The sequence below is a fragment of the Aythya ferina genome (assembly GCF_964211825.1).
Source record: "Aythya ferina genome assembly, chromosome: 21".
Lineage (NCBI taxonomy): Eukaryota > Metazoa > Chordata > Aves > Anseriformes > Anatidae > Aythya > Aythya ferina.
Genome location: NC_140319.1, coordinates 4,461,839 through 4,485,101, shown reverse-complemented (window position 1 = coordinate 4,485,101; position 23,263 = coordinate 4,461,839). Strand labels below are relative to the sequence as shown.

General features: G+C 42.4%; 1 protein-coding gene and 1 long non-coding RNA gene across 2 annotated transcripts; both read left to right on the top strand.

Annotated features, from left to right (window-relative positions):
* The first annotated feature begins 873 nt into the window (after nucleotides 1-873).
* Nucleotides 874-20,495, top strand: SLC25A33 (solute carrier family 25 member 33). The gene is made up of 7 exons (XM_084495290.1): nucleotides 874-1,063; nucleotides 9,953-10,132; nucleotides 13,771-13,848; nucleotides 15,270-15,370; nucleotides 17,621-17,687; nucleotides 19,038-19,321; nucleotides 19,941-20,495. Exons 1-7 carry the CDS (start codon nucleotides 1,014-1,016, stop codon nucleotides 20,141-20,143), a joined length of 963 nt encoding a protein of 320 aa, XP_084351416.1. The 5' UTR covers nucleotides 874-1,013; the 3' UTR covers nucleotides 20,144-20,495.
* LOC311422350 lies at nucleotides 3,077-8,105 on the top strand. Its single transcript, XR_014685293.1, has 2 exons — nucleotides 3,077-5,083; nucleotides 5,416-8,105. It is a non-coding gene; the product is annotated as an uncharacterized lncRNA (long non-coding RNA).
* Nucleotides 20,496-23,263: the final 2,768 nt, after the last annotated feature.

Sequence of the window (23,263 nt, the reverse complement as noted above, 5' to 3'; positions counted from 1 at the left end):
CTTCCACTGACTTTAGGGGAGTGCAAATTTTAAAAGCTTGATGTCATGTGCCCCTTAAACATAAAGCCTGCTAAAGCTCAGTGTCGAGCCATCTCTCAGAAACACCCAGCAGCTTTCTTGCCCAGCACTGCGAGCATCTGAGCTTTCCCCCAGGCTATTCAAAGGGCTGGAGGAAAGCTATGGGTTTTGAATACGCAAAGTGAGCTTTTATTTATTGTGTGTCTAGTGAAATAATTGGCGTGTTTCCTCAGTTTGTGATATTAACACAAAACCAAAAGAGCTTCCCCCTCTACACAGCCCTGGTGAGGCTAATTCTGGGCTCACCAGTCCATGAGGGACATGGAGCTCACGGAGCAAGTCTAGCAGAGGGCTAATAAGAGGATTAGAGGGCTGGAGCACTTGTCGCATGAGGACAGCCTGACAGAGCTGGGCCTGTTTAGCTTGGAAAAGAGAAGGCTGAGAGGGGATCTTAGCAATGTGTATAAATAATTAAAGGGAGGGTGTCAAGAGGATGGGGCCAGACTCTTCTCCGTGATGCCTGGCAACAGGACAAGAGGCAATGGACACAAACTGAAACAGCGGGTGTTCCAGCTGATTATGAGGGGGCACTTCTTTACTGTGAGGGTGACAGAGTTGCCTAGAGAGGTTGTGGAGTCTCCTTCCCTGGAGTATCTCCATGGAAGATGGAAGATGGAAGATGCCATCCTGCGTGCTCTGGGTGACCCTGCTCGGTGCGGGGGTTGGACCGGACGATCTCCAGAGCTCCCTTCCAACCCCAACCGTTCCGCGATTCTGCGGATCTGTGACATTTCGGGACTCATTTGGGCACCGGGGGTTCCTCAGGCACTTGTTGAGAGGGGCGGCCTCAGCCACGGGGCGGGCCGGGAGTGCCGTCGTGAGGCGCCGCCCGCCGCCATCTCATGCGCGCCGCGGCCCGGCCTCCGCCGCTCAGCGCCCGCCCAGCCGGATCCTGAGGCGGCGACACCGGGACCGGCACCGGCACCGGCAGCGGCATGGCGGGCACCCCTCAGGAGAACACCCTGCTGCACCTCTTCGCCGGGGGGTGAGTGCAGGGCACCGGGAGGCTGCTGCCTTCAGGGCCGTGCCGGGCTGGGAAGGGCCCCCCGGCCGCTGACGGCCCCCCGAGGGAGGCGATAGCCGTGGGGGGGGGGGGGCTGGAGCGGGGCCGCCCGGCCGGCGGTTAATTAATTAATAAAAAGGCATAATTTGGGCCGGGGCTGCCCTCACGGCCGGCCCTGCTGTGGTGAGTGGGGGCTGGGAGCCGAAGGGTGGTTGTGTGCGGTGTGGGGGTGGCTGCAGGGCGTTAATGAGCGCAGTTAATGAGCACCGGGGGTGGCCATAGAGCTCATGGCTCTGACTGTGGGTCCGTGGGGTTGTACCGACGAGGAAGTATTAAAAAAAAAAAAAGGAGAGAAGGTCCTGGTACTCGTAGTGGCCTGCTGGGCCCTTCAGGCTCTCTCAAGGAGTTGTCAGCTGCTTGGTTTTGTCGTGTGAGGCTTAAAACAAACAAACGAAAATGAAAACCAACCCGTGTAAAATAAGGTACCACGTGAGTCTTCATTGCAGTCCAGTACGATCATTTTATGGCGTAAAGTAAATAAATAAACAGTCATTTAATACACAGCTCGTAATTGCTGTTCCATGTACTTCTGTCCTTATGCAAATTCCTTTTTTTTTCCCAGTTATTTAGACTAGCTCAGTGGTGGGATACTCTGTAGTGCCTGCCAGCTGACAGCAGTTAGGAAGCCCCCATGAAAGCAATTGTTGGGTTTAATCTGTTTAATAGTACACCACAGTTCCTTCTGTTGCTAAAGTTCAGTCTCCTCTGACGTGCATGGGGCAGTAAATTCATTAAATACAAATATTAAAACCATTTCTTTTTAAGTTTTAAGGAGATATGGCCCTTCTGCTGGCTCAGCTGTTATGTATGGTTGTAAATATTCTCTCCCCCTGTTCTTTTTCCCCCCTCTTTGTATTAGACCAGCGCCTGGAGGCTGTGGCAGCAATGGGAGCTGGATTTACACATGCAACTAGTTTGGGTAGTAACAATGCCTCTCCAGGGCTCTAGGTGTCCTCACAGAACTCCTTGCACAATAAATAAATAGGAATTTTAAACTCGCTGGTGTTTTAATCCAGCAATGGATGTTCAGCATCTTCCTTAGTCATTTAGTGTACCCTCCACCTTCTCCAAGGATCCTAATAAACAGTTTATGCAGGATACCTAGAAAGGCATTAGGTCCAAGCTGGTTTTGATGGAGCATGGAAGGAAAGAATGGAAACACAACAGAGCACGTCCTCCTGACCTGTCTGTTATAATAAGACTGATCCATTTTTAAAGCAGTGATGAAAATACAGCGTGGAGGACAGGGATGGCCTTGTAGGGTATGCGGGCCTTTGAAAAATAGCTTCTTATTTAAAGTGGCACCAAAAAGTGCACTATCACTTATCTGGCTGTGATGTTACAGAAAGGAAAATGAGACAGCAAATTTAGCTTCTCTTCTTGTGCACCAGCTTATGCTGAAGTGTTTGCCCTATACAACCAAGGGTATGTGTGTATAATGTGTTACCTTCCCACCCACCATCCCAAAAGAGATTTATTTCAGAGTGATTCCCTGTTCAAGACCCTGAACTCGTGTATTCTGTATGTGTCTACTAATGCCATTACCTCTGCTTTTCAAGTAAGAAATGCAGACTTCTGGGGCTCGCTGGGTGGAACAAGTAACTGAATGTCAGTCTTAAACTGCCATGCAAGGTATCCAGTTTTGGAATTTTAGAATTATTACTGTGTTTATCTTCAGGCAATAGTCTCTGAGCAATTGATCTTTCCAATACCTTTGCAGTTTCTGTTAGAATCCTATTAAACCTTAATAAATGGGTTGTATTGTGATGCAGAGTTCCTGCACAACCAGGACCGTGGATAAAATTACCTTCTCCAGCAGAACGTGTTGGAAGCTCTGAATGCTTTATACGTTGTGTAAGGTGCTAAGCTTTGTTCCATTGTATAATATTTTCTGTAGATGAAGCTCATTCACTTAAAATAATTTTGTTAGAGCTTTATTATTGGTATTACATTAGCCTTGTGTGAAGGTGAGTACGGGGCGGTGCGTCAGGTGCTGAGGAGATGTAATACAACACCCTAATGTCTGCATGGAAAAGCAGGCCGGCTTACTTACAGGCAGACACAGTCCTTGGCTTCCTCTTATTTCTGTTCCTTCCTTTTACAGTAATAACAGCAAACCAAAAGGTCTTGGGATGTTGATGGGAAAATGTCTCTGAGGGCAGGGAAGATTTCAGCAGCAACAAGCAGAATGATGCTTAAATTGCACAACAGATGTAAGCATGTTTACAAGTCTGGGTTCTTCCTTCTCTGGTGAAGTCAGTAGAGTTCTTGCTTGTTTTTGTTCGGGGACAAAGCTTGGCTCAGGCTGCAGCAGAGGTGACTCCATGTTGTCTCTCCAGCTGGAATAGTTCTGTTTACTACAGGGATCCTATCAGGTGATATTTAGAGGCTGCAGAGCTTTTCACAGAACTGGCAGAATACCTGAAAAAGCTAAGAACAAACTTACCTTGATTTCATAGAAGCACTGTGTGATGTCTATCCTTGAGCAGTTTTATTCAAGCTGGGGAAGCTGTGCTCTGTGAATATAACCATGTTTGTGACTTTCTCTGTCTTGGTTTTGAAGCCTGAGTTTGTAACTCCCTTGCTGCCCTGAAAGCAACCTGAGATGCCAAAGCTTTCATAAACCACCTGGGAAAGAGCTGGAAGACGCTTTGGCAAGACCGGGAAGCTGCCTTGAAGACATTGACACCTGTCTTCATATGCGTACACGGATTGTCTCAGCTGCACCAAGGGGTGTTTAATGCATGAGGTCACCGAGATTCTTGTTTAAAGCGTTGGGGTTCACCTCAGTTTGCCAAAGGGTAAAGCACAAATAACAGAACTAACATAAAGCTGCTCCCCAGAGTAGTGACCACATGAGTTGTGGGTACGGGGCCACATACAGCTCCCACAGATGTTGATTATTACGCGATGTACTAATGCTAACGAACCATTTGGGAGATATTGTTTCCATATGTAAAATGGACAGAAGCAGTCTTCACCCGAAGGACATCTGTTGTGCTGTGTGTGGTCCAGGGCAGACCTAGACTTCATGAAGAGATTCATTCTTTTCCTCTATCTAGTTTAGGTTTTCATGTGCTTTATATAATTGGCTAACAGTGCATCAGCCTGAGGAATGCAGGAAGTGCTTGCAAGAATATTCACACCTGATGACAGCCTTGTTAGCTGGAAATACACTGAATGCTTAATATCTCAAAACTGGGGCGTGAAGAACAGTCTGTATTGCTTTGAAGCTGGTTTTCCTATGGCTTCTGAGAGTGCAGGAGCTTGTTTTGCTTCCAGTCTTGATGATGCAATACTGAAATATCAAAGATGCAACCTGCTCTGCTGTTTGTGCTGTGCATTTCATGCTAGACCATGTGGCACGTTTGAGAAAAACAAAATGAAATTCCTATCACAAGTGCAATCTCGGGGAAAACTTGTGTAGCACTTGCTGTGAATATGCTGCTCACCTTGAGATCTCCTTGAGCTGCCTTCACAGACGCGATCCTCTGTCAACAACCAGGAAAGCAGATGCAGTGTTAGTGCAGTGAAGTGTTAAGCACCGGTCGTGCCACTGAATTCACTGGGACAGTGTTCTGCGTCCACCAGAGGGGTCCAGACAGTAGCACCAGATGATTTTCAAGTTGCGTTTTGAGGTTTGAAGCAGTGTGTGGTACAATCCACGAAGCGTGAGCTGAATTGTGGCTGTCAACCTGGTTCTTAAGGTAGCCCGTTAAATATAGCTGCCAGACAGTTAGCACTAATTCTCCTCTTGTGTTTTCAGTTGACTCCTGGCCACCAAAAATTAGCTGCTCCATATGTTGAGAGCAGTGGCCAGAGGAGGAGGTTCTCCCCGATGCTGTCAGCCTGAGTTAGGAGTTACGACTCCCCTAACCAGGCAATCAGCTTTCCTTGCAACCTTGGTGAAGTCTGTGCTTCCCTGCTGAAGGATCACTGCAGGTTTGGATGCTTTTTAATTTTCAAATCCTTAACACTGAGCATTACGTCCAGTTATTCATATTAGGAGTATTGCTCAGTGATTAAATTTAGGACAGATGAAATAAGCCTTGCTCTTAATTAAGATCCTTGGCATCATCTGTATCGATTGTGCTAGTGGGCGCCGGGAGTTGATTTCATATGCAAGTCAGTGATATATTGGGGGTGGGCCTTGTAAAAATAGAAAGCTGGCAGCGAGAGAAGTCGTAATTGGATTTTGAGATTAACGTTCTTGGCATGGTTTTTAAACAGAATGTTTTCTGTTTATGGAAGCAATTTATTTTTTTTTTCTGCAGGTTTTAATGTATAGCACAGGATATATCTCCGTAAACACTCAACTCTTGGCCTGAGGATATGTACTGCACTTTCCTTAATTTCTTTGTTTGGACATGACAAAGCAGAGAATCGCATTCCCCTGCTCCAGTGGCAATATATGCCTGGCAATCCTGTAGCCAGAGGAGGTATTTGTAGCCTGAAGGACAAACACTTTTTCTGGCAGCATGCGACAGGCCAGAGCTGATGAATTGCTGGGTGTCGCGCACAGGAGAGGGCTGTGTGCCTGTGCTGCATGCAGAGCAGAGCTGGGAACCTCTTGTTCAATGCTTGCCATGTGACTGAGAAGAGTGTACCATGGTGTTTTCTTGCCGAGGAGGTTTCTCCCTTCCGCTAATGACATTTTTAGGCATTGCTGAGCTTTTTGCTAGATGCTGGTGCAGTGAGCAGTGCGTATCATCTCCGGATCTGTAGTTCCACACTGGTGTATCATTAAAAACCTCAGCCTAAACGGGATGAAGACTTGGAGGTATTGCCTCAATTGCACCTTTAGATCCTTCCAAATCACATTTACCTCACTGCATATTCATAGTTGAATCTGCCAGGGTTGAGGGCTGTTTATGTAGCTGGGGAAGGCTGGTTGGTGTTTTTCCTTTCTTCCCAGATGAAGGCATTTGGAACACCCTAGGAGTACAAAGTGTTTCTTTTAGGCACAGCATGTTATTTTCAGCCATCTTTCCAGGGAATAGAGCAACACCAGGATGTGATGCAAAAAAAATTCCATGTGGAGGAAAATCAGCTCATCTGTACAAGATGTGTAATGCATCAAAGTCCTGACTTGAACTATATGCTGTATTTATATTTGGGATATAATTTGTGCACGCTATTGACATTCTGAGAATTGCTCTATTGGGTAATGCTTTTTTCTTAAATGTCACGCTGACAACATTAACTCTGAGCTGTTAAAGCTCACGATGCAGATACTAATTCATTGTGCTGAGTATCGGAGGATTACATATACATTCCCAGAAGTACTTAAATATTAAAGGCTGTATAAATTAACTGGATCATCAAACTTAAAGGATGGAAGGCAAGGAGCAGGCCAGGAAGGCGAGACAGCTGATGAAAGAGGGAACATGCCAGAGAGGCTGAAGAATTGTATGGCAAGATGTCACCCTAGACTGAGCAACTGGTAGTTCAGAAACAGGACATGGAGTTTTTGTTCTGAATTTATCAGGTGTCACTGTGAAGGTATTGTTTTAGTGTTCATAAATGTGAAATAAGTGAGGATGGAAAACAGTAGGGCATCATTGGTAGATGAACTGGGAATGAAAGAAATCAAATTGTTTTCATCGAGCTCCCTCAGATTTGCCTTTTTTTGAGGACGTTGATTACTGGGGTGTTAATTATAATGTTTGCATCTGTGTGGGATATACGTCGTAGGGATGGATCTGCAAGTCGCAGTGTGGATCTGCAAGAGGTATCCTCAAAGCACTTCCCGCTCCAAGTTCGAACTATGGGAACAGGAAAAGTTTTGCAGGAGAAACTGCTCGTGGCCCTTCTGTTTCCCCCAAGATCTAGGTTATAGCACGTGAGCAACATGAGATGCATCTAACAAAACAGGGAAGGACAAGCTGAAGCCGTGTCCTCCAGAGTGGTATTGACAGACCAAAAGGCTCGTGTCCAAGCCCTGGTTCAGTACACAAAATAATCAGCGACCTGATAAGGTCTCTGTGAACACTGCCATTCTTGATCCAAGTGACACCACCTCAGCTGCTCTGTACCTCATCCCATAAACAACTTTGTGTCTGTATTCATCAATCAAAGCTTAAGGGATTTAACAGGATGAAGGCAAATCTCTTCCTTACACTGTCTTTCACTCTGAATGTATAGATTGTCCCTAGTTCCAGCCAAGTTTTCCCTTTCATCAGAGAAGAGGAAGAAGCAAGAACTTAAAGGAAAAACTCACTGAAGTGTTGCTGTTAAATGAGATTGTCAGGCTTTGTGACAACGGTTTCTTCTGTTGTATGTTTGTGTCTGAGAAGCACAGCATTTAGAATCCAGGGCCTTCAGGGTTTGGCAAAGAGCTGTTATATTTTGCTGTAAGACACTATTTCAGCAAGCAAAGTAAGTGGCACCAGATAAAGCATTTCTAAACTAGATGTATCTGCAGCTGGAATTTCTCTGCCAGTCTTTCAGTGTCGTTTTCCTTGTGTTTAAAAATGATTCTTCTGGTGAAATAGTTCATGCAGAGAAAATACATTCCAGTACCTACGTTCTTGTCATTTTGTAGTTCTCTGTTCCTAAACTGATTCATGTAAAGTTCTTGTGACTCGAGCAAGTAATGCTTTTTTATGTGCAAGTTAAAGGATGGGATTTTTCTCTTCTTCTTCTTCTCATGGGAAAGCTCCTTAAATTGCAGTTTGACATTAACATCAAAGAAAGTTAAGTTATTGACTCATGCTGTTTTCTAAGGAAAGTCTAAACACAGGTTTTTGAAGGAATAACATACTTTGAAACTTGGGTAAATAAAGAAAATATTTCTTTGTCGATATGATTGGTTGTAGTAAATGCCCTTGGAAAAAACCTGAACTCCTGAGTTGTCTTCCTAAATGCCAGCTTGTTAGATTAATAAAACTTAGAGTGCTTTTTAGCCATCCTCAGAATTATTTTTAGTTGTGAAGTTTGACAGAAGGGACGTTCAAAAACAAAAGAGGAACAGAGGTGGAGAGAGAAATGGTTTGACAAGTCATTTTCAAGATGATGGATGGAAACAGGGTCTTGTGAACTCTGTGTGGTTGGCCCAGTAGGCACTTTCTGAGCCACGCTGACTACAGGAAGATGAGAGCGTGGGCTTTCGGAGCAAGGGAACAGGTGGCTCCAGCATTGCTCCTCGGGCTTTTGTGGCAGAACATGAAGCACAACGTGTTGTTTTCATGCGGTGAGCCACCAACACTTTGATTCAGCCAGTTTGCTAACACTGGGAACTTCCAGCTTTTGCTCCCCTGTATGGCAATGGCAGCAAACAGCGATGATACCCAGGACTGGTTTGATTTCAAGAAGATCTTTGTAGCTCTTTTGTTGCACCAGTGATAAAAGTCATGGCTGCTTTTCCATCATTGTGCTGGAACATTCAGCTATCACCAGATCTCAATAATAACAAGCTGCTGTGTGATCTGTGCTGGCAACCTTAGCCTCCCTTTCTGGGAAAGGTGTAACAGGAGAGGTTTTGGAACTTGCATAATGTCGTGTAGAACACATGGTTTGTTGAAACTCTAAGGTAAAGAGCAGTTAGCCCTGGGGTAAGTAAAAGCTCTGTGCTGGAAATTCTCAGGACTGTTTCAAATTTGATTATTTTCTATTATGTCTCAAAACTGATTTTTTACAGTAGGTCTCTGTGTCTGGAGTGTGAATTAGGAGAGTTTGTAACAGCAGGTTGCTGCTGGCTGGAAGCTTGGTTTTCAGTTCTGGTATTACCCAATTATAGGGAGAAGACATGCCTTAAAGAATGAGGGAGAAAAAGCCCTAGAACAGGAAAAACAAACGGAGTGAGACAGTGATAAGGGCTGGGTGACAAGTTACAAGTGTCACTAGCGGACAAGCCAAGTTAAATGTCCTTATTAAAACCATAATTTCCATTCTTTCTGCCCCCTGCTGAGTGTTTTCAAATGAGGTTGGTTGTTAGATACATCTAATGTAAGGGGTCATTAGAGGATAGGATCTTTCTTTTATATATATATAAGTAAATATATATATATAATTGTATGTTTATTATGTTGTTATGTATAATAATGTCTGCATGTACACACGTGTGTATATGTATTATTTCAGTGTTTGTGTCAGCAGACTTTGGGATTTCTGTTCATCTTTAGTAGCCTAAAGAACAGCAACCCCATTATTATGTTTTTCCACCCTCTCTCTCATCCTTGCAGCGTCCTCTATCCCCCCCAAAAAAGTTGATACCCATTGTTTTAAAAAGACCTAATTTACAGTCATTCTCTTTGCTAGTTCTGTAGGCAGCCGTTTTGATCATAAGTACTAAATGGTGAAGGGTTATATGGCTGTGTTTTCAGCCTACAGTGTCCTAATCCCCAGTTGCTTGTTTTTATCTGCAAGGTTCCTGCTTTCCATAGGAAAAATCCATCCAAGGCTATGTCTGTGTAAGGAGCACAGCCTCTGAAACATGGGTGCCTCTGAAGTTTTTACAGGCAGAATTCCAAGTCCTGACAGACTCCGGGACCAGCAGATGGTCATGGATTGTTGTTGGGGTTGGGTATTGTCTTCGTGTTTCACCCCTCCAACCTCATCGCTACATGGGATCATCATTAGTCATCAGAAGTGTTTCTCAACCTTCTCTCCCCTCCTCCAGGGCTTGGGAACTGTCTCCCTTTCCCTGGTGGAAGAACTGCCCTGCTTCTTGATAACTTGTCCACAACATGGAGCAAGTGAAGTCGAGTCTTTATATTTTTTTATATTTATACTCAGTGCTCTTGTGACTCAGTCTATCTGTGCAGCCATGTTTTACTGACTCTGTCTTCTGTTTAAATTTGTGTTTTACAGATGTGGAGGAACAGTTGGTGCCATCTTTACTTGTCCCTTAGAAGTAATAAAGACACGGCTCCAATCTTCGAAGCTAGCCTTCCGGGCTGTCTACTACCCGCAAGTCCAGCTGGGGACCATCAGTGGTGAAGGAATGGTTAGGCCAACGTCTGTATCACCTGGGCTCTTCAGTGTTCTCAAGTGAGTACTCTACCTGTGGTCCTTTGATGTTAATTGACGCCAGAGATCTGAGTTTCGATTCCTCAGTGCAAACAGGCAGTGCAGATTTTGCTTCAGATTTGCACTGGAAGGATGCAGATCAGTTGGGCTTCTGCATTCAGCAGTCGAAAGATAAATTATTCTTTTAAAAACACAGATAAGTTTCCTGAGTATTCCGTTAAGCTTCCACGGAAATTTGCTGCTAGCACTCAAAAGCTTTCCAAAGCAAATTGATTTGAGTAAGAGTCTGGAAGTGTTATTTTTAAGTTGTCTCTCCAGATTGGAGCTTTTTGGTAGTTATTAAGTTGTAAGGATCAATACATAGGATATGCCACAAACTTTTGGTACTGTTTAGCTTGCAAGAACTATCATAGAAAATATTCTGGAAGAAAGGTTTAATTATTCATTATTATTTTGAACAACAGAGAGTATAGTCTTTGTGTTTTATTGGGAATTGTCATGTTTATTATCTCCTTGGAGCAGTGGAACAGGTAATCCTTACTAGCTGGGGCCAGTTCTTGGTACAATGAAGGACTGAATTTGAGTCGTGTACTCCTTGTCTTTCTTTCCTGGAGCCATTCCCAGTTTGCTGGTGAGAGATCCTTGTTTCTGTTGCTGCCCAAGCTATTTACCTGTTTGATGGAGGGAAGTTTTAATTCAGCCTTTTCCTGTCACGAACTCTTTTGGAAGCTTAATTTAGAAGTGAGAGCCTGTGGCCTTTTCTGCTCCTTAATGGAGCAGTGCTGTAATGATGTTTCTGATTCTCTGCACTTAGTGATTCATGCCAGCCCCTGATCCATCTTTGAAGCCTGCCCTGCTTTTAGCATCCATTTGAACCAGGTGACCTCCAGAATTCTGTGATCCCATATATTTTAAGCTGTGCTTGTCTGCTCTGTCGTGTGGATGATCTGTAACTGAAACTTACAGGAGTGAGGGAAGGGCACTTTTTGCAGAAGAAGTCTTGCCAAAATACGCTTGGAGCTTCGCAAGCTCTTATCTTTTCCTCAGCTGTATCTGTCTTAATGAGATCTCTTCTGTTTGTTATTAGTATGTTGCTTCAGCTAATTATTATTGTGCATCAATCCTGTCGACACCTGTATTATTTAGTCACTTTTCTTGGTTCAGATTGCAGCAGCTGATGCTCTAGCTGTTCCCTTTTCAGATGTATATTCATAAAGAAGATGAAACGTGAAATCGTGCCTCTTAGAACTGCTGACTAATTTTACCAGCAACTCTGAAGGACAAATCTCTACTATTATATTTCCTATCAAAGCACAGTAAAGTTCTGGTTCAGCCCTCACGCAAATGCATTGAGGCACGCCACATTTGGATCACTGGGCACACGACGGGGTAATGCAGAGGAGGTCCTGCTTAGATCAGGTAGTAGAAATGCCAAAGAAAATAGCTAACTTGACTAGCAAAACAAGTTGAATGATTTATGTAAGGCCAACACACTTGGCAGGTTGCCTGGGGAGAAGCTGCACGGTTATATAACAGTACAGTGCTAACTCAAATTCTCTGCAGAACGAGATGGCTGGAGTCATTCTGGGACTTGAGTTCCTGTGTTGTAAACACTGCTTCTGTCCCATGCCAAACACTTTGTATATTCAGAGGTGAATCTAGAGCAATCCGTGACTGAAAATGTGAAGCAGTGCCAATTGCCTTCGATTTTCATCTCTTTTTTTCCCTTTGTACTTTTTTTTCTCCTTGCAGCATTGGACTTGAGAGAGCTCTGACTCAATGAAGTGGTAACTTAAAGGCACGAGGTTCTCAGTTTATTTCCTCTTCCCATCTTTCTCTGAGATCCTCCTTTTAGGGAATTAAAAAAGGGGTTAAAATTGAGTCAACCATTTAATATATTTATTAAGCTCATTAAATTCGGTGACTATGATCCTGAGTTCGTTTTACTTAGGAATTGTTCAGCTGCGTGTATCACCAAGCTTTTCACCTATTTACCCCAGAGGATTAAGAACTGAGAGCAAAATAATCATGCTTGCTGTCATTCCCTTGGTGGCAGTATCCATGAAGTGCAGGTAATGCTATTGATTGTGATCTTTGTGATAAAACACAAGTGCATGAAGGAAGAGGAGGAAGTTAGGTCTCTCTTCCACCCCTTTCTCAATCCTGGTCATGTGTGCATGACCAAATTGGATGTGAATTGAATTTTCTGTTTTAGGAAAGCCATATGGCTAAAGAAGCAGCCCTTTAGAGCCATCCATATAAAATCTGTCTGTGAGTTAAAGGTGTTGAGTATGAAGGCCCCTTAACTGCTGTAAATAGAACGAAAGTAGGTACTCAGGAGGGCAAGTTAAGCCTGCTGCTGAATAGAAAGCACTCCAGAAGGACAGGCTGTTTTTGTCTAATCCATTTAAGATTCTGATGAGTCACCCCAGCTGGAAGCTGCAGTCGTGACTGTTAAGTGACAAAGAACAAGTAGTTGGTGGATCTGTATCCTTGGAGACACTCAGCCCTGGAGTTTACACAGAAAGTTCAACTTCACTGCAGAAAAAGCATTTCAGAAGCTCCTGTATCTTCTTCTGTCTAATGAGCTTGTTTTTGGACCCTGTGGGGAACGTTCCCAACAGTGCTAATGACCTAGAAAGCAAACTCTGAAAAATGGGCATTTCAAACAGGTGCACGTGAACTACACCTGGGACCTGGTGTTATCTGGATTGTATTGCACAGTTTTCCCATGATAAGCCTTTAAAGTGGAGAGCTGCCATCTAGCAGGTTGTGCACTGACATCCCGATGGTGACTAGACCGTACCTGGCTGTCACTGGTGAACACTTGGCTGTGTTTCCTAGTGCTTGGCTGTCAGGTTATTCCTTGTGAATATGTCTCCTGGTAATAGTGGAAAGATTTCTGTAAGGTTAGCTCTTTTTTTAATGAGGCACCTGAGCAAGGTATTGTACAGAGCTTGACAGCTGCTGGGGAAATGGCTGAAAATGGCTTTGGAAACCCAGACTGGAGCAATTGCAGAATTGCAGGAAAAAATAATTTGGTTGTTTTCCTGCTTTAGACCTGGCCATGAAATCCAGCAGCAGTGATGCACAGGAGTACCTCTGTGCTTGGTGTTTCCTTTGGAAGGATGCAGAATGCCTTCAAAATCAGAACAGTTACCCTGAGACATAGCTTGATACGGTGCTGCATTCAGCTTTCACTCTGGGGGAAAAAATCACATTCAATTGTGAAAGGGAAGAGGGCTCCTTTTTCTTTTTTCCCCATGTCTCTATACAGGCAACAAACTCCTGAACTGCTTAAATTGCTTGGATACAGAAAATGCCAAAAGTATTCTGTGTTCATCAGAGTCAACTAGCATTGGATTCTCCGTGAAACTATTTAATTCAGTTCCTGACAGCTTTTCAAAGAATGGAAATTGTAGCCTTCTGTCATACAACACATGTTGGCCTGTAGCACGCTGAAGTTTTACAGCACAGTAACTTTTATCCAGTAGTCTATAATTCTAATTTTCAAGTCTGTTGTGTAGCTTGAGAGCTAACAGGTTCACAGCTAATACTTATTTCTTTAGCACAGTTCTTTTGACCACCTGCCAGAACAAGAAATTTAACTTTTAACCCAAATACTACCCATTTTTTCCCTTGTTTGTTTTTATTTTAAGGTCAATTCTGGAAAAAGAAGGACCAAGGTCGCTCTTCCGAGGTCTGGGTCCAAACTTGGTTGGAGTTGCACCATCAAGGTAAATAGTTAAACTATTGCTAAAAGACACGTTGAAGGCACCGACCCGAATGTTGTAGTTTGTTTGTGATTGAGAATAGGTCAGAAAATTATCCCATCTGTAAACTTAGATTTTGAAGAGTATCAGATGTGCATATGCCAACAAATAATTTTAAAATTTGCTTTATACTTGTATGACACCGTCTTTCAGTTACATGTATCAATCACTAAATATATTCAGAACTTGCTTCTCATCAATATTCATATCCTCTTCTCAAAAGTGATGAAATTATGAAAGTCAGTACCTGTCCTTTTATAAATGAAACCTGGATCTGACAGATTTGTCATATTTTACTGGCTTCTGTAAACTTTTATGTGTGTATCTTAGCTGCTTCTTTTGATCTGTGCTTTCTGTTATCAGTGGAACTTAGTTTATGATGCTATCCTCAAAAACAAAAAGTGGGGGGCAGGGGATATTTTAGCCTAGTACTAAAGGAGAATTTAAATTTAAGGTGTAGTTTAAATAAGTCACTTAAGTGGCTTTTGCAATGACTTTATGCTTTAGAAAACAGGGGAATATACTGTAGAAATATCTGCAGGGTTAATGTTAATCTCTCTAGTAAGGCCTACCACTTCCCTGGGAATATTTAAGTGTTTCCCAGACACTGACTAGGAGCTAGATGCAAGGTGAAACAGGAATACCTGTCTGGTCCTTGACTGCCTAAATTCTTCTCAAATGAAAAACTGCAGCTGAGGGTCAGGGGAATGGACTTGCAAAGCTGCCACATAACCCCAAAGGTCTCCCCACTCTTTTCTAAACAGTAACAACAAAACTACCTATAATGGTTGTATTTGGAAGCCTTGCAGGCACCTAATGTTTGCTTTCCACACATACCAATGACAACCTCTTGGCAGGGCTGAAGATTTTGTGCCTAGCTAATATTAAAGCATTGGCTGTTGCAGATCTTGCTGTGAGTTTTTACTTTTTGCATGCATTATGTAGGGATTTGAGATGGGTAAAACTGTTTTTCATTTCAGCCCAGGGTTAACTGTTTCAAGTAGGAAGTGCTGCTAAGGCAGCTGTAGCTCTGACCCCTTTTAGCATCGGCTCAGAGTGGGGATGTGACTTTCCCAAGGTTACAAAGTGTATTTAATGCCAGTGCCGATGTTAGGATCCAATCCAACTTGCTTTATCTGCACGACCACGTTGCCTCCCATCTCAGACTTGGTATGAAAGTAAAATATTTCTGCTTTGTGGCTGTCAAGTCAGGTAGTGGCATTGTATTGTAAGGAGAAAAAACATCTTCAGACTTGCAGATGGAAGAAGTCATATGGAGGCCCCTTTGGAGAAGGAGTCTTGTTTTTCTGGAGGGGGTAAAATAGTAACATGTCTGACTTGATGTCATGAGTATCACATTGATTTTCTTCTGTTATTTTCCACAGAGCTGTCTATTTTGCATGCTACTCCAAAGCCAAAGAGCAATTTAATGGCATTTTTGTACCCAACAGCAATATTGTGCACATCTGTTCTGCAGGTTCTGCAGGTAAGTGTAATTCATCTTCCATATGGTCTGCCACAATACCCCAGCGTCCAGCCCCTCAGCAGTAGCAGGAATGTCTGCATTGGCATCTGCGTGGCTCTGAGATGCAACTTAATTCTTTAAAGCATTTATTGCAGGTTGTTACTGCTTCAAGATGTATTCTGCCCCTCTCAGTAGCCAGAAAGTGAGTAGAAAGAATCGTAAGGCAGGGACTGGACTTTCAGTCTGTGCAGGACCTGGGAAAATAAACCAGTCTTGACTGAGGGCTGTGGATAATTGTGATTGATATGTGAACGAATTTAGAGGCAGTATGTGGCTCATTCTGAAACATACATGTGGTTTGTGCTTGTATATGCCAGAAAACATTAGGATCTATTACTAGGTGTAGAAGGATATACTTTCTAGGAAATATATCCAGCACTGATCTCCATAAAAGGGCGAGATCGGGAGACGTGACCAAGTTCATGAAACAGAGGTATGTAAAAGGCACTCCTAATGAGCCAAAGTTCAGAGACTATTTAAAAATAAAATCTGTGAGGCTGGAAACATCCCGTTCTCTGGAAAACAAACAGACGAGTGCTTGGCAAGCTTGCTACGGAGACTGTTAAAGAACACACTCTCTGAAGAGCTTAAATTGGTGTTTCACAATGTTACTGAAAAGGTAAATACGCTCTTCTCTAGCATCTGGTTCTAACAGCCATGTATTGGTGCAAACTAAAGAGTTGATAGCAAAGGTATTGCATGTGCTTGTTATGTAATGTTGTAGGAAGCCTTAGCACCTTTTCAAAAAGTCATCCTCTCATATGCGAGGAGACAGAGAAAAGGCATGTAAGACTTCACAGAAGAGCCTAATAAATAGGTAGACGGATCTATATGTATGGTTTGTATGTATCAGTCAACTGGCAGTTGTCTGCTTTGTAACCTGTGCAAGCCTGTGACGCTTACATCCAGCAAGGCTCAGAAACTGAACGCTGCCTGAAGTAATAAAGCACGTTAAAAGTGTATTGGTGCAGCTGGAAATCCTTTTGCTTTGGCCTTCACAGATTTTTGTGCCAATATACCAAGAGACAATGCAGTGATGCTCGGCTGGCACAGCGCTTTCCATAGGTTTCATAGTACCCCTGTGAATGAGTCAGGGCGGCGTTATTTATTTCTCCTGTCTGTGAACTTCTCTGCTTTGTCCACATTCAGTGTTGAGGGAGGTTTTAAGAAATCGCTGAAGCGGATGGAAACTGATGTAGACACATGCTTGGCTGTCTTCTTAATTAAAGATTTTTTCAAAAAGGGCTTCTTGAAACCATGAAACCAGTATTGCAGCTACAGAACAGTGAATAGCAGCATGATCTGATCTTTGTTTCTGAAGGACAGTCACCCTTTCAGTGTTACTGGAAATATTCTACAATCAGCTTTTGGAGGAAGCCAAAGGCAGTCCTCATGGAGTTTGATCCCAGGAGTTTGCCACCTCCTAACTTACCGTATTTGCAGAGAAACCATGTTACTGTTCAACACTTTAAAATGTTTCTAGATTTTTCTTTAGTAAGTGGAGGTAAATGTTTTTCTAACTGAAATGTAGTAATTTCTCTAAACAGTTTAAAAAAACAAAAACAAACACAACAAAACAAGTTAACAGACATCAGCAACCCTTTGATACTGTTTTAGCCAAATTGTTTTGGTTTGTTGTATTTTTCCTCGCAGGATGGGAAAATATTTTGCTGTCAGAAAAACATGACAAACAGAGGCATAGTTGAGCGGAAGAGCCCCGCTAGTTCAAGCATCGGTCACCAGAGGGATCATTAAACATCTTTCCCAAACTAACCCCATAGTTATGGGTGGATTTCATTAATGAGATGGCTCAATGGCACCACCTAGAGCCTTGGGGAAAGCAAAAGACTAATACGCGTGTGTGTTCCCCACAGGTTTTCCTTTTATGTATTTTTCAAAACCCAGTTGGTAAGCTGGTAAGCTATCTTGCCTACAGTGGTCTTTAGGAATGTGAAGTTCACATTAGGACAGGTATAAAAAGGAAGGAACCCATATGAAATTCCAAGGCCATTGGATGATACCTTTTGAAGTTGAATATAGATAGTTCTCTGGCAAGAGCCACGTTGTAAGCTACACACCTGCATGGCTTTTGAAACCTCTGGAGCTGTGACACTAGAACTGTGTCACTGCTCAATGTATATGGTTCCTATTTGCATGAACAATGGCAGTACACTGGCCCGGATTCAGCTGTACTTTTTCTTCCTTTTTCAGCCTTTGTCACAAATTCCCTGATGAATCCTATATGGATGGTGAAAACCAGAATGCAACTGGAACGGAAGTAAGTGACAGAGATGGGATACTGCTAGGTGGCTAAGGGGAGCCTCTGGAAAACTTAAAAACATAAAATGTTTTTATTGATGGTCTTTTAGACTTTGACTGAACTTGATTTTTCTTTCCCCTGACTCCCACCTTTCAAGCTGCCATCCTTTTGCCTGGTCAGGCTGAAGGTTAAGGTTTTTGGTGTTACACTTTAATTTTGATATACAGTTACTACTGGGGGGGATGTGGAAGTTGCCTCCAGTGCTGAGTTAGATTCAGGTTTTGTTTCCGCTGTAAACATTGAGTAAATTTGGGCATAACATTAATGTGCCCTTAGATCCCTGCTTACACAGTCTTCTGTACTTCAGGGGTTGATGTTGAGCCTAAATACGTCAAGGACTGAAGTGCTTTGATAGGGAAATAATAGAGGCCATGGAAAGGTCAGAGGAGCCTGTATGGGAAGCCAAACATGAGGTTGCAGTCTGTGTCCCACTTGGCAGCATCGCTTGTGCCAGCCCCAGATCATCCAGATGTGTGTGTTACTGCAACAAACCAAGGTTACTGGTACACAGCTAGGTAGCTGTGAGCAGAAAGGGTGATGGTTTTTAAAGTTTAATGAAGCAGGATTAGTTTAGTTTCATAAAACATTCTAGAGGCGGTAAGAATCTGTTGCAGTGGTTTAATGTTCTCTGGCTTCTTTCAGCATTGTATTACTGTTAAGTGTACCTCCTGAGGGCAGAGAGGGAATTTGACAGTGATATCTTTTAGCTGAGCAATTCACAGTCACTGGTGGATATTGAAGCAATGAGGGACTCTACTTATGACTCCTTCGAATGGAAATTCTTTCCTGCAAGGATGGGTTAGGTGAGATAAGAAAGATCCTTAAGCACAGCACAACTTATAAATAATTTATAAGCCTTAATTCTAGCGCTTCACAGGGTGGCACCTTTGAACTGCATGCTGCCTCTTGAAAATGAAAGATCGCTTCTCATGTGGGAGACCTCTGTCTTTTGGTCTGCTGAAGATGGCTTTAAATGGAATTACTACCTTAATACAAAGCAGTGTGTTCTCAATGTTTGTTGTGTTTTAAAGCATTGGCTTGAACTGTCACAGACTGGATAGGACTGGAGCTGCAGGAATGATTACAAGTCTGTATTAGTCAATTAGCAAAGCCAAGTGTGCACTCCTAGCATGATAATCCTGCTCTATGCAGCTTTCCTAGAAGAATTTTTGTGGTAAAACTTAGTAGAGAACCATTTCTGTAGTTAGGGGAACTACTGAAAACCATGAGGCTGTGGGGTTTTTGTTTTTGTTTAATCTTATTTCTCATTCTAGGCTCATTATATTCTCTGTTTTGTTTGTTTTTTAGAGTGAGGGGTTCAAAACCAATGAATGCACTGCAGTGTGCTAGATACGTTTACCAGACAGAAGGTATCCGTGGCTTTTATAGAGGCCTGACTGCCTCCTATGCTGGGATTTCTGAGACCATTATCTGTTTTGCTATTTATGAAAGTTTGAAAAAGCACTTAAAGGAAGTCCAGCTGCCCCCTTCTTCTACTAATGGGACCGAAAGGAACTCCACAAACTTCTTTGGACTGATGTTTGCTGCTGCTGTTTCCAAGGGCTGTGCCTCTTGTATTGCTTATCCACATGGTATGTTAACTTTTCCATTTATGACTGCAAAAGAACAGCTGTTGCCTCTAATCCAAGGCAAATGTTGGGTTTTAGGGTTGTAAAATTCTTGGCTGTTTGAATGACCAAATGCATGTTACTGCAGCATGTGTGTATGCATTGGCATTTCCAGTTCTGGCCCCATTATTCCTAGTTAGCTACGTGGTTTTCTGGTCGTCTGGTTATTTTAATTCACACATGAGGCAATAAGAACTCAGAAAAAGGATGCGTGCATGCAAACCAAGTGTGGGAAATGCTTGTGGGGTGAACAGAGGTATTTTTGGATAAATGTGAATGTTGTCATGGTTATATACAAAGAGCAATATTGGCTATGTGGGTGGGCATCAATAAAGCCTTTAGGTTGAATAATCTAAATGCAGATTGAATAAGCACCTAATCCATATATTCCACGTGGAGGGGAAGTCATCTTTAACTTTCCTCCTTGCCTGCAGGGCAGTCTGGAAGTCCTGGCTATCAGGCGATGGATGCAGGAAGGATTTAATGTCCATGGGCATTGCATATTCTTTCTTGGTCTTAGCATGTTTCTTAATGGAATGGTTTCAGTCTTGTTAACTTTGGGCTCTCTTTCTCTTTTCTACAGAGGTCATACGGACACGGCTGCGAGAAGAAGGCACTAAATACAAGACTTTCATTCAGACAGCACGTCTGGTAGCACGTGAGGAAGGCTATCTTGCCTTCTATAGAGGACTCTTTGCCCAGCTCATCCGACAGATACCAAACACAGCCATTGTGTTGTCGACCTATGAGTTAATTGTGTATCTGTTAGAAGACCGCGCAAAGTAGCAGAGCCAAGACTACTGTTACAGACTGTAGACCAATTTCTTCATTGAACAAATAGTCCTTTATGACTGCTGCAGGTGGCAGTGCTGGTGGAAGAGCTACGAGTCTGTGATCACCTGCTGGATATTTTCCTTTTGGATTCATGCTTTCTGAAAGGTCTTGAGTCATTAACGTTAATAGTTAATTATAACTTTTTTTTAACTTAATGATAATTAAACAGCTACTAAATTAAATTACACTATTTAATTTATGTTTGTTCTTTTCCTTAAGCACAGCCATTGTGGTCAAGGAATGTACCTCGTACCATCAAGTGATCTCTTGGACTGATGTTCATTAAAACTGTATTAAAACTGAAGAACTGGTTTGAAAGTTGGTCTTCCTACCACTAATGTCATATCACTTTTTAGCACTAAAATAACCTAATGCCCAAATAACTTGGAGAGGTCTTCTGTTTTATTCATGGTGCATCATTTGTTGCTGTGTGAGCATTCTGGAGTGTTCAGGTGTCACACCAGCATCTCAGAAAAGCTGCTTACAGTGGCAGTGTTGCTGGAATGAGATTGTGGGAGGCTCTTTAGTAAAATGTAATTATTGACAGTACTGGGTGCACCTGAGTGCTAGTGTGTGTAAACTGATCTGTCCCGACTGACAGCTTAGACCTTGCTTTTGTGAAGGACCGAGAGCGTAAGGGCAGTCGGTGTTTGTGGGCTGCTGACCTGCAGAGATTCCATGAGATGTGCGAACTTGGTCGTGTGTCCTGACATAAGCCTTTTGCTACTGTGAGGCTTTTTTGTGTTGAATTTTTCTTATACTTCAGTGCTAGGGGTCTGGAGAGTGGAAGAGGAGATAGGTCCCAGACACTATAGACTATGAATGCAGCTCTGGATTCTGCTTTGTAACACGATGTTCAGGAACAAGTCTCTCTTTGTTTGATGTCTTTGTAGAGCAGTGCTTCTGGTGGTTATCTCACAGACATGTCAGTGGAGTTAACACCAAAAAAATATAGAGCCTGTATAAATATTTTCTATTGAAGGAAATAAGGATCTGCTAGTCTAGTGCAGCTGCTGGAACAGTGCTCACGTTTCATATAAAAGTTCTGCCTTCCCCATCAAAGACACATTATCAAAGGGGTATTCAGCAGTAGTCACGATAGAGTTCTTACATTTCAGTTATAAATCAAGTATCCTGCATAATTTATATAATTAGTCCTTTCATAAGCATTAAAATGTACTTTTAATTTAATAATTTCTTTACCACTTGCACTGCAGCAATACTGTTTACGTATACGTAAATATGTATTACATAAAATACTGTTTCCATGTAATTCCTGGCAGAGCAGGATAACATATTTTAGAACTTAAATATAATATATTTTTAGAACTTAAATGGATAGATCTGTGCTTTGCTTTGGCTATCTTATGCTCTTCTATTCACTGGTGTCATTTGCTTTGACAGCTGAGGCAAACACTCCAGCATTTGAGCCCAGCTTCAGTCTTCCCTGCTGGCGAACCGAACAATGAGCTTCTCATGATTTGAGCAGGTGTTGAGTTCTTGAGCATAACCCAAGTGTTTATGGACAACTTTTGACTTCAAGGAGCACATACAGTGGAGGTGGTGTTTGGACTTGGAAAGATCATGCGAAGCATTAAGAAACAGCCTGTTAGTGAGTAGGGCTGGCTTTTAGAAGAGAAAGTTTTTGGGCTATTATTTTGTTGTAGAAATATAATGGGTTGATAACTGGATTCAAACCTTCATGTTTATTCTCATTAGAAACTAGCTGGTGACTGGTACTTGATGTCATATTTGACATCAGTGTGATGGAGGAGCACCGAGCAAAGAGGGGTAGAATGTATGCATACCTCATTATGAGGCAAAACAGTGCAAAAATAACTGATTTCTATTGTGTTTCACTGAAAAGAACATATCATGTTACCCTTAAGCTAAAATAAGAAACAGCTGAGTAACTAAAAACTGGCTTTTTTTTTTTTTTAATGGAGATGATGAGCAGCAAAGCTTTAGTCTCTATGGGAGTCATGCGGTGCTGTTTCTATTTTTGAGAACCAGGACACTTGTGCTGCTGCTTTGAAACTTTTTTTCTGAGACTTGCTTTCTTAAATTAGCGTTCCTCTGTAGTCACAGTACACTGGCTCACTTACAAAGTGTTAGTCAAATGTGTAGCCTGCTGGTACCTTTTGAGAATGAGGGGAGGGAGCTAAATGACCCTTTTGAAGAGTTTGGGGCTTAAAGAAAGTGAACAAATTGTTCCTCCAGCTAAATCTGGTGGAAGAAAACAAGAATTCTGGATTTTTGTTGTTCTTTAAGCTGTGCTGACAACCCTGACAAAATTATTCCTAATTGGCTCGTGGAGGAAGCTATAAAGCTACATGTATATTGGCAGCTAATAGAATTTCTGAATTAGTGTAACTTTATTCCTTGCTCTCTGCCAGAATTCTAAAACTTCTTTAACCCTGTAAAGAGTTAACAGTTTCATGTGATGCTCTATGAACAGTCCCATTGATGCCACTAAGTATGGGATAAGCCTGTTAGCAGAGGGAAGAATTGGGAGTAATTTTTCCAAAGGGTTATCTGCATCTTAAACCAATCAACCTTACTCTAGTTGTGAAAGAAAAGCTTTATGCATTTTTTACTGTTTGTGCTGCCTCTTCAGCTTCCACAGAAGGTTGGTTTCATGGAAAGTAGATAACTACATCACTGGACAGATTTTCTTGGACAATTTCCCTGCAAGTTTGGGCTTCATAACTGCACCCTTTGTAGCTTAATTATCAGATAGGTGATGAAACTGTGGTCTGAAGTGATCACAAGATTTCCATCAACTTTACCAGGACTGAGTCTGTTCCTGTTCATAAATGAAACATTAAGTTGAAATTACAAGCACGTTACAACGGTAACAACACCTCAGGATGGTTATTTTAGCTTTGGAAGGATTTCTTTGGCAGTTGAAGATGTAGGCATTCTTCCCAAATCCTTAAAGACTTAGTGCCTCCGTTTGGGTAGTCATGATTGCCTTGATATCCTTCAGAATTATTTGCATTCATTGTTGTGATGCTTGCTTGTACTGTGAATGCACCCCTTGCCAGGTTTCATAGTTGTTTTGCACAAGGT

Coding starts and splice junctions, on each gene's coding strand:
- SLC25A33 (XM_084495290.1), top strand. CDS start 1,014: ATGGCGGGCACCCCTCAGGAGAACACCCTGCTGCACCTCTTCGCCGGG. Junction 13,849..15,269: donor GTTGGAGTTGCACCATCAAG/GTAAATAGTTAA, acceptor TATTTTCCACAG/AGCTGTCTATTTTGCATGCT. Junction 17,688..19,037: donor AGAATGCAACTGGAACGGAA/GTAAGTGACAGA, acceptor TTTGTTTTTTAG/AGTGAGGGGTTCAAAACCAA.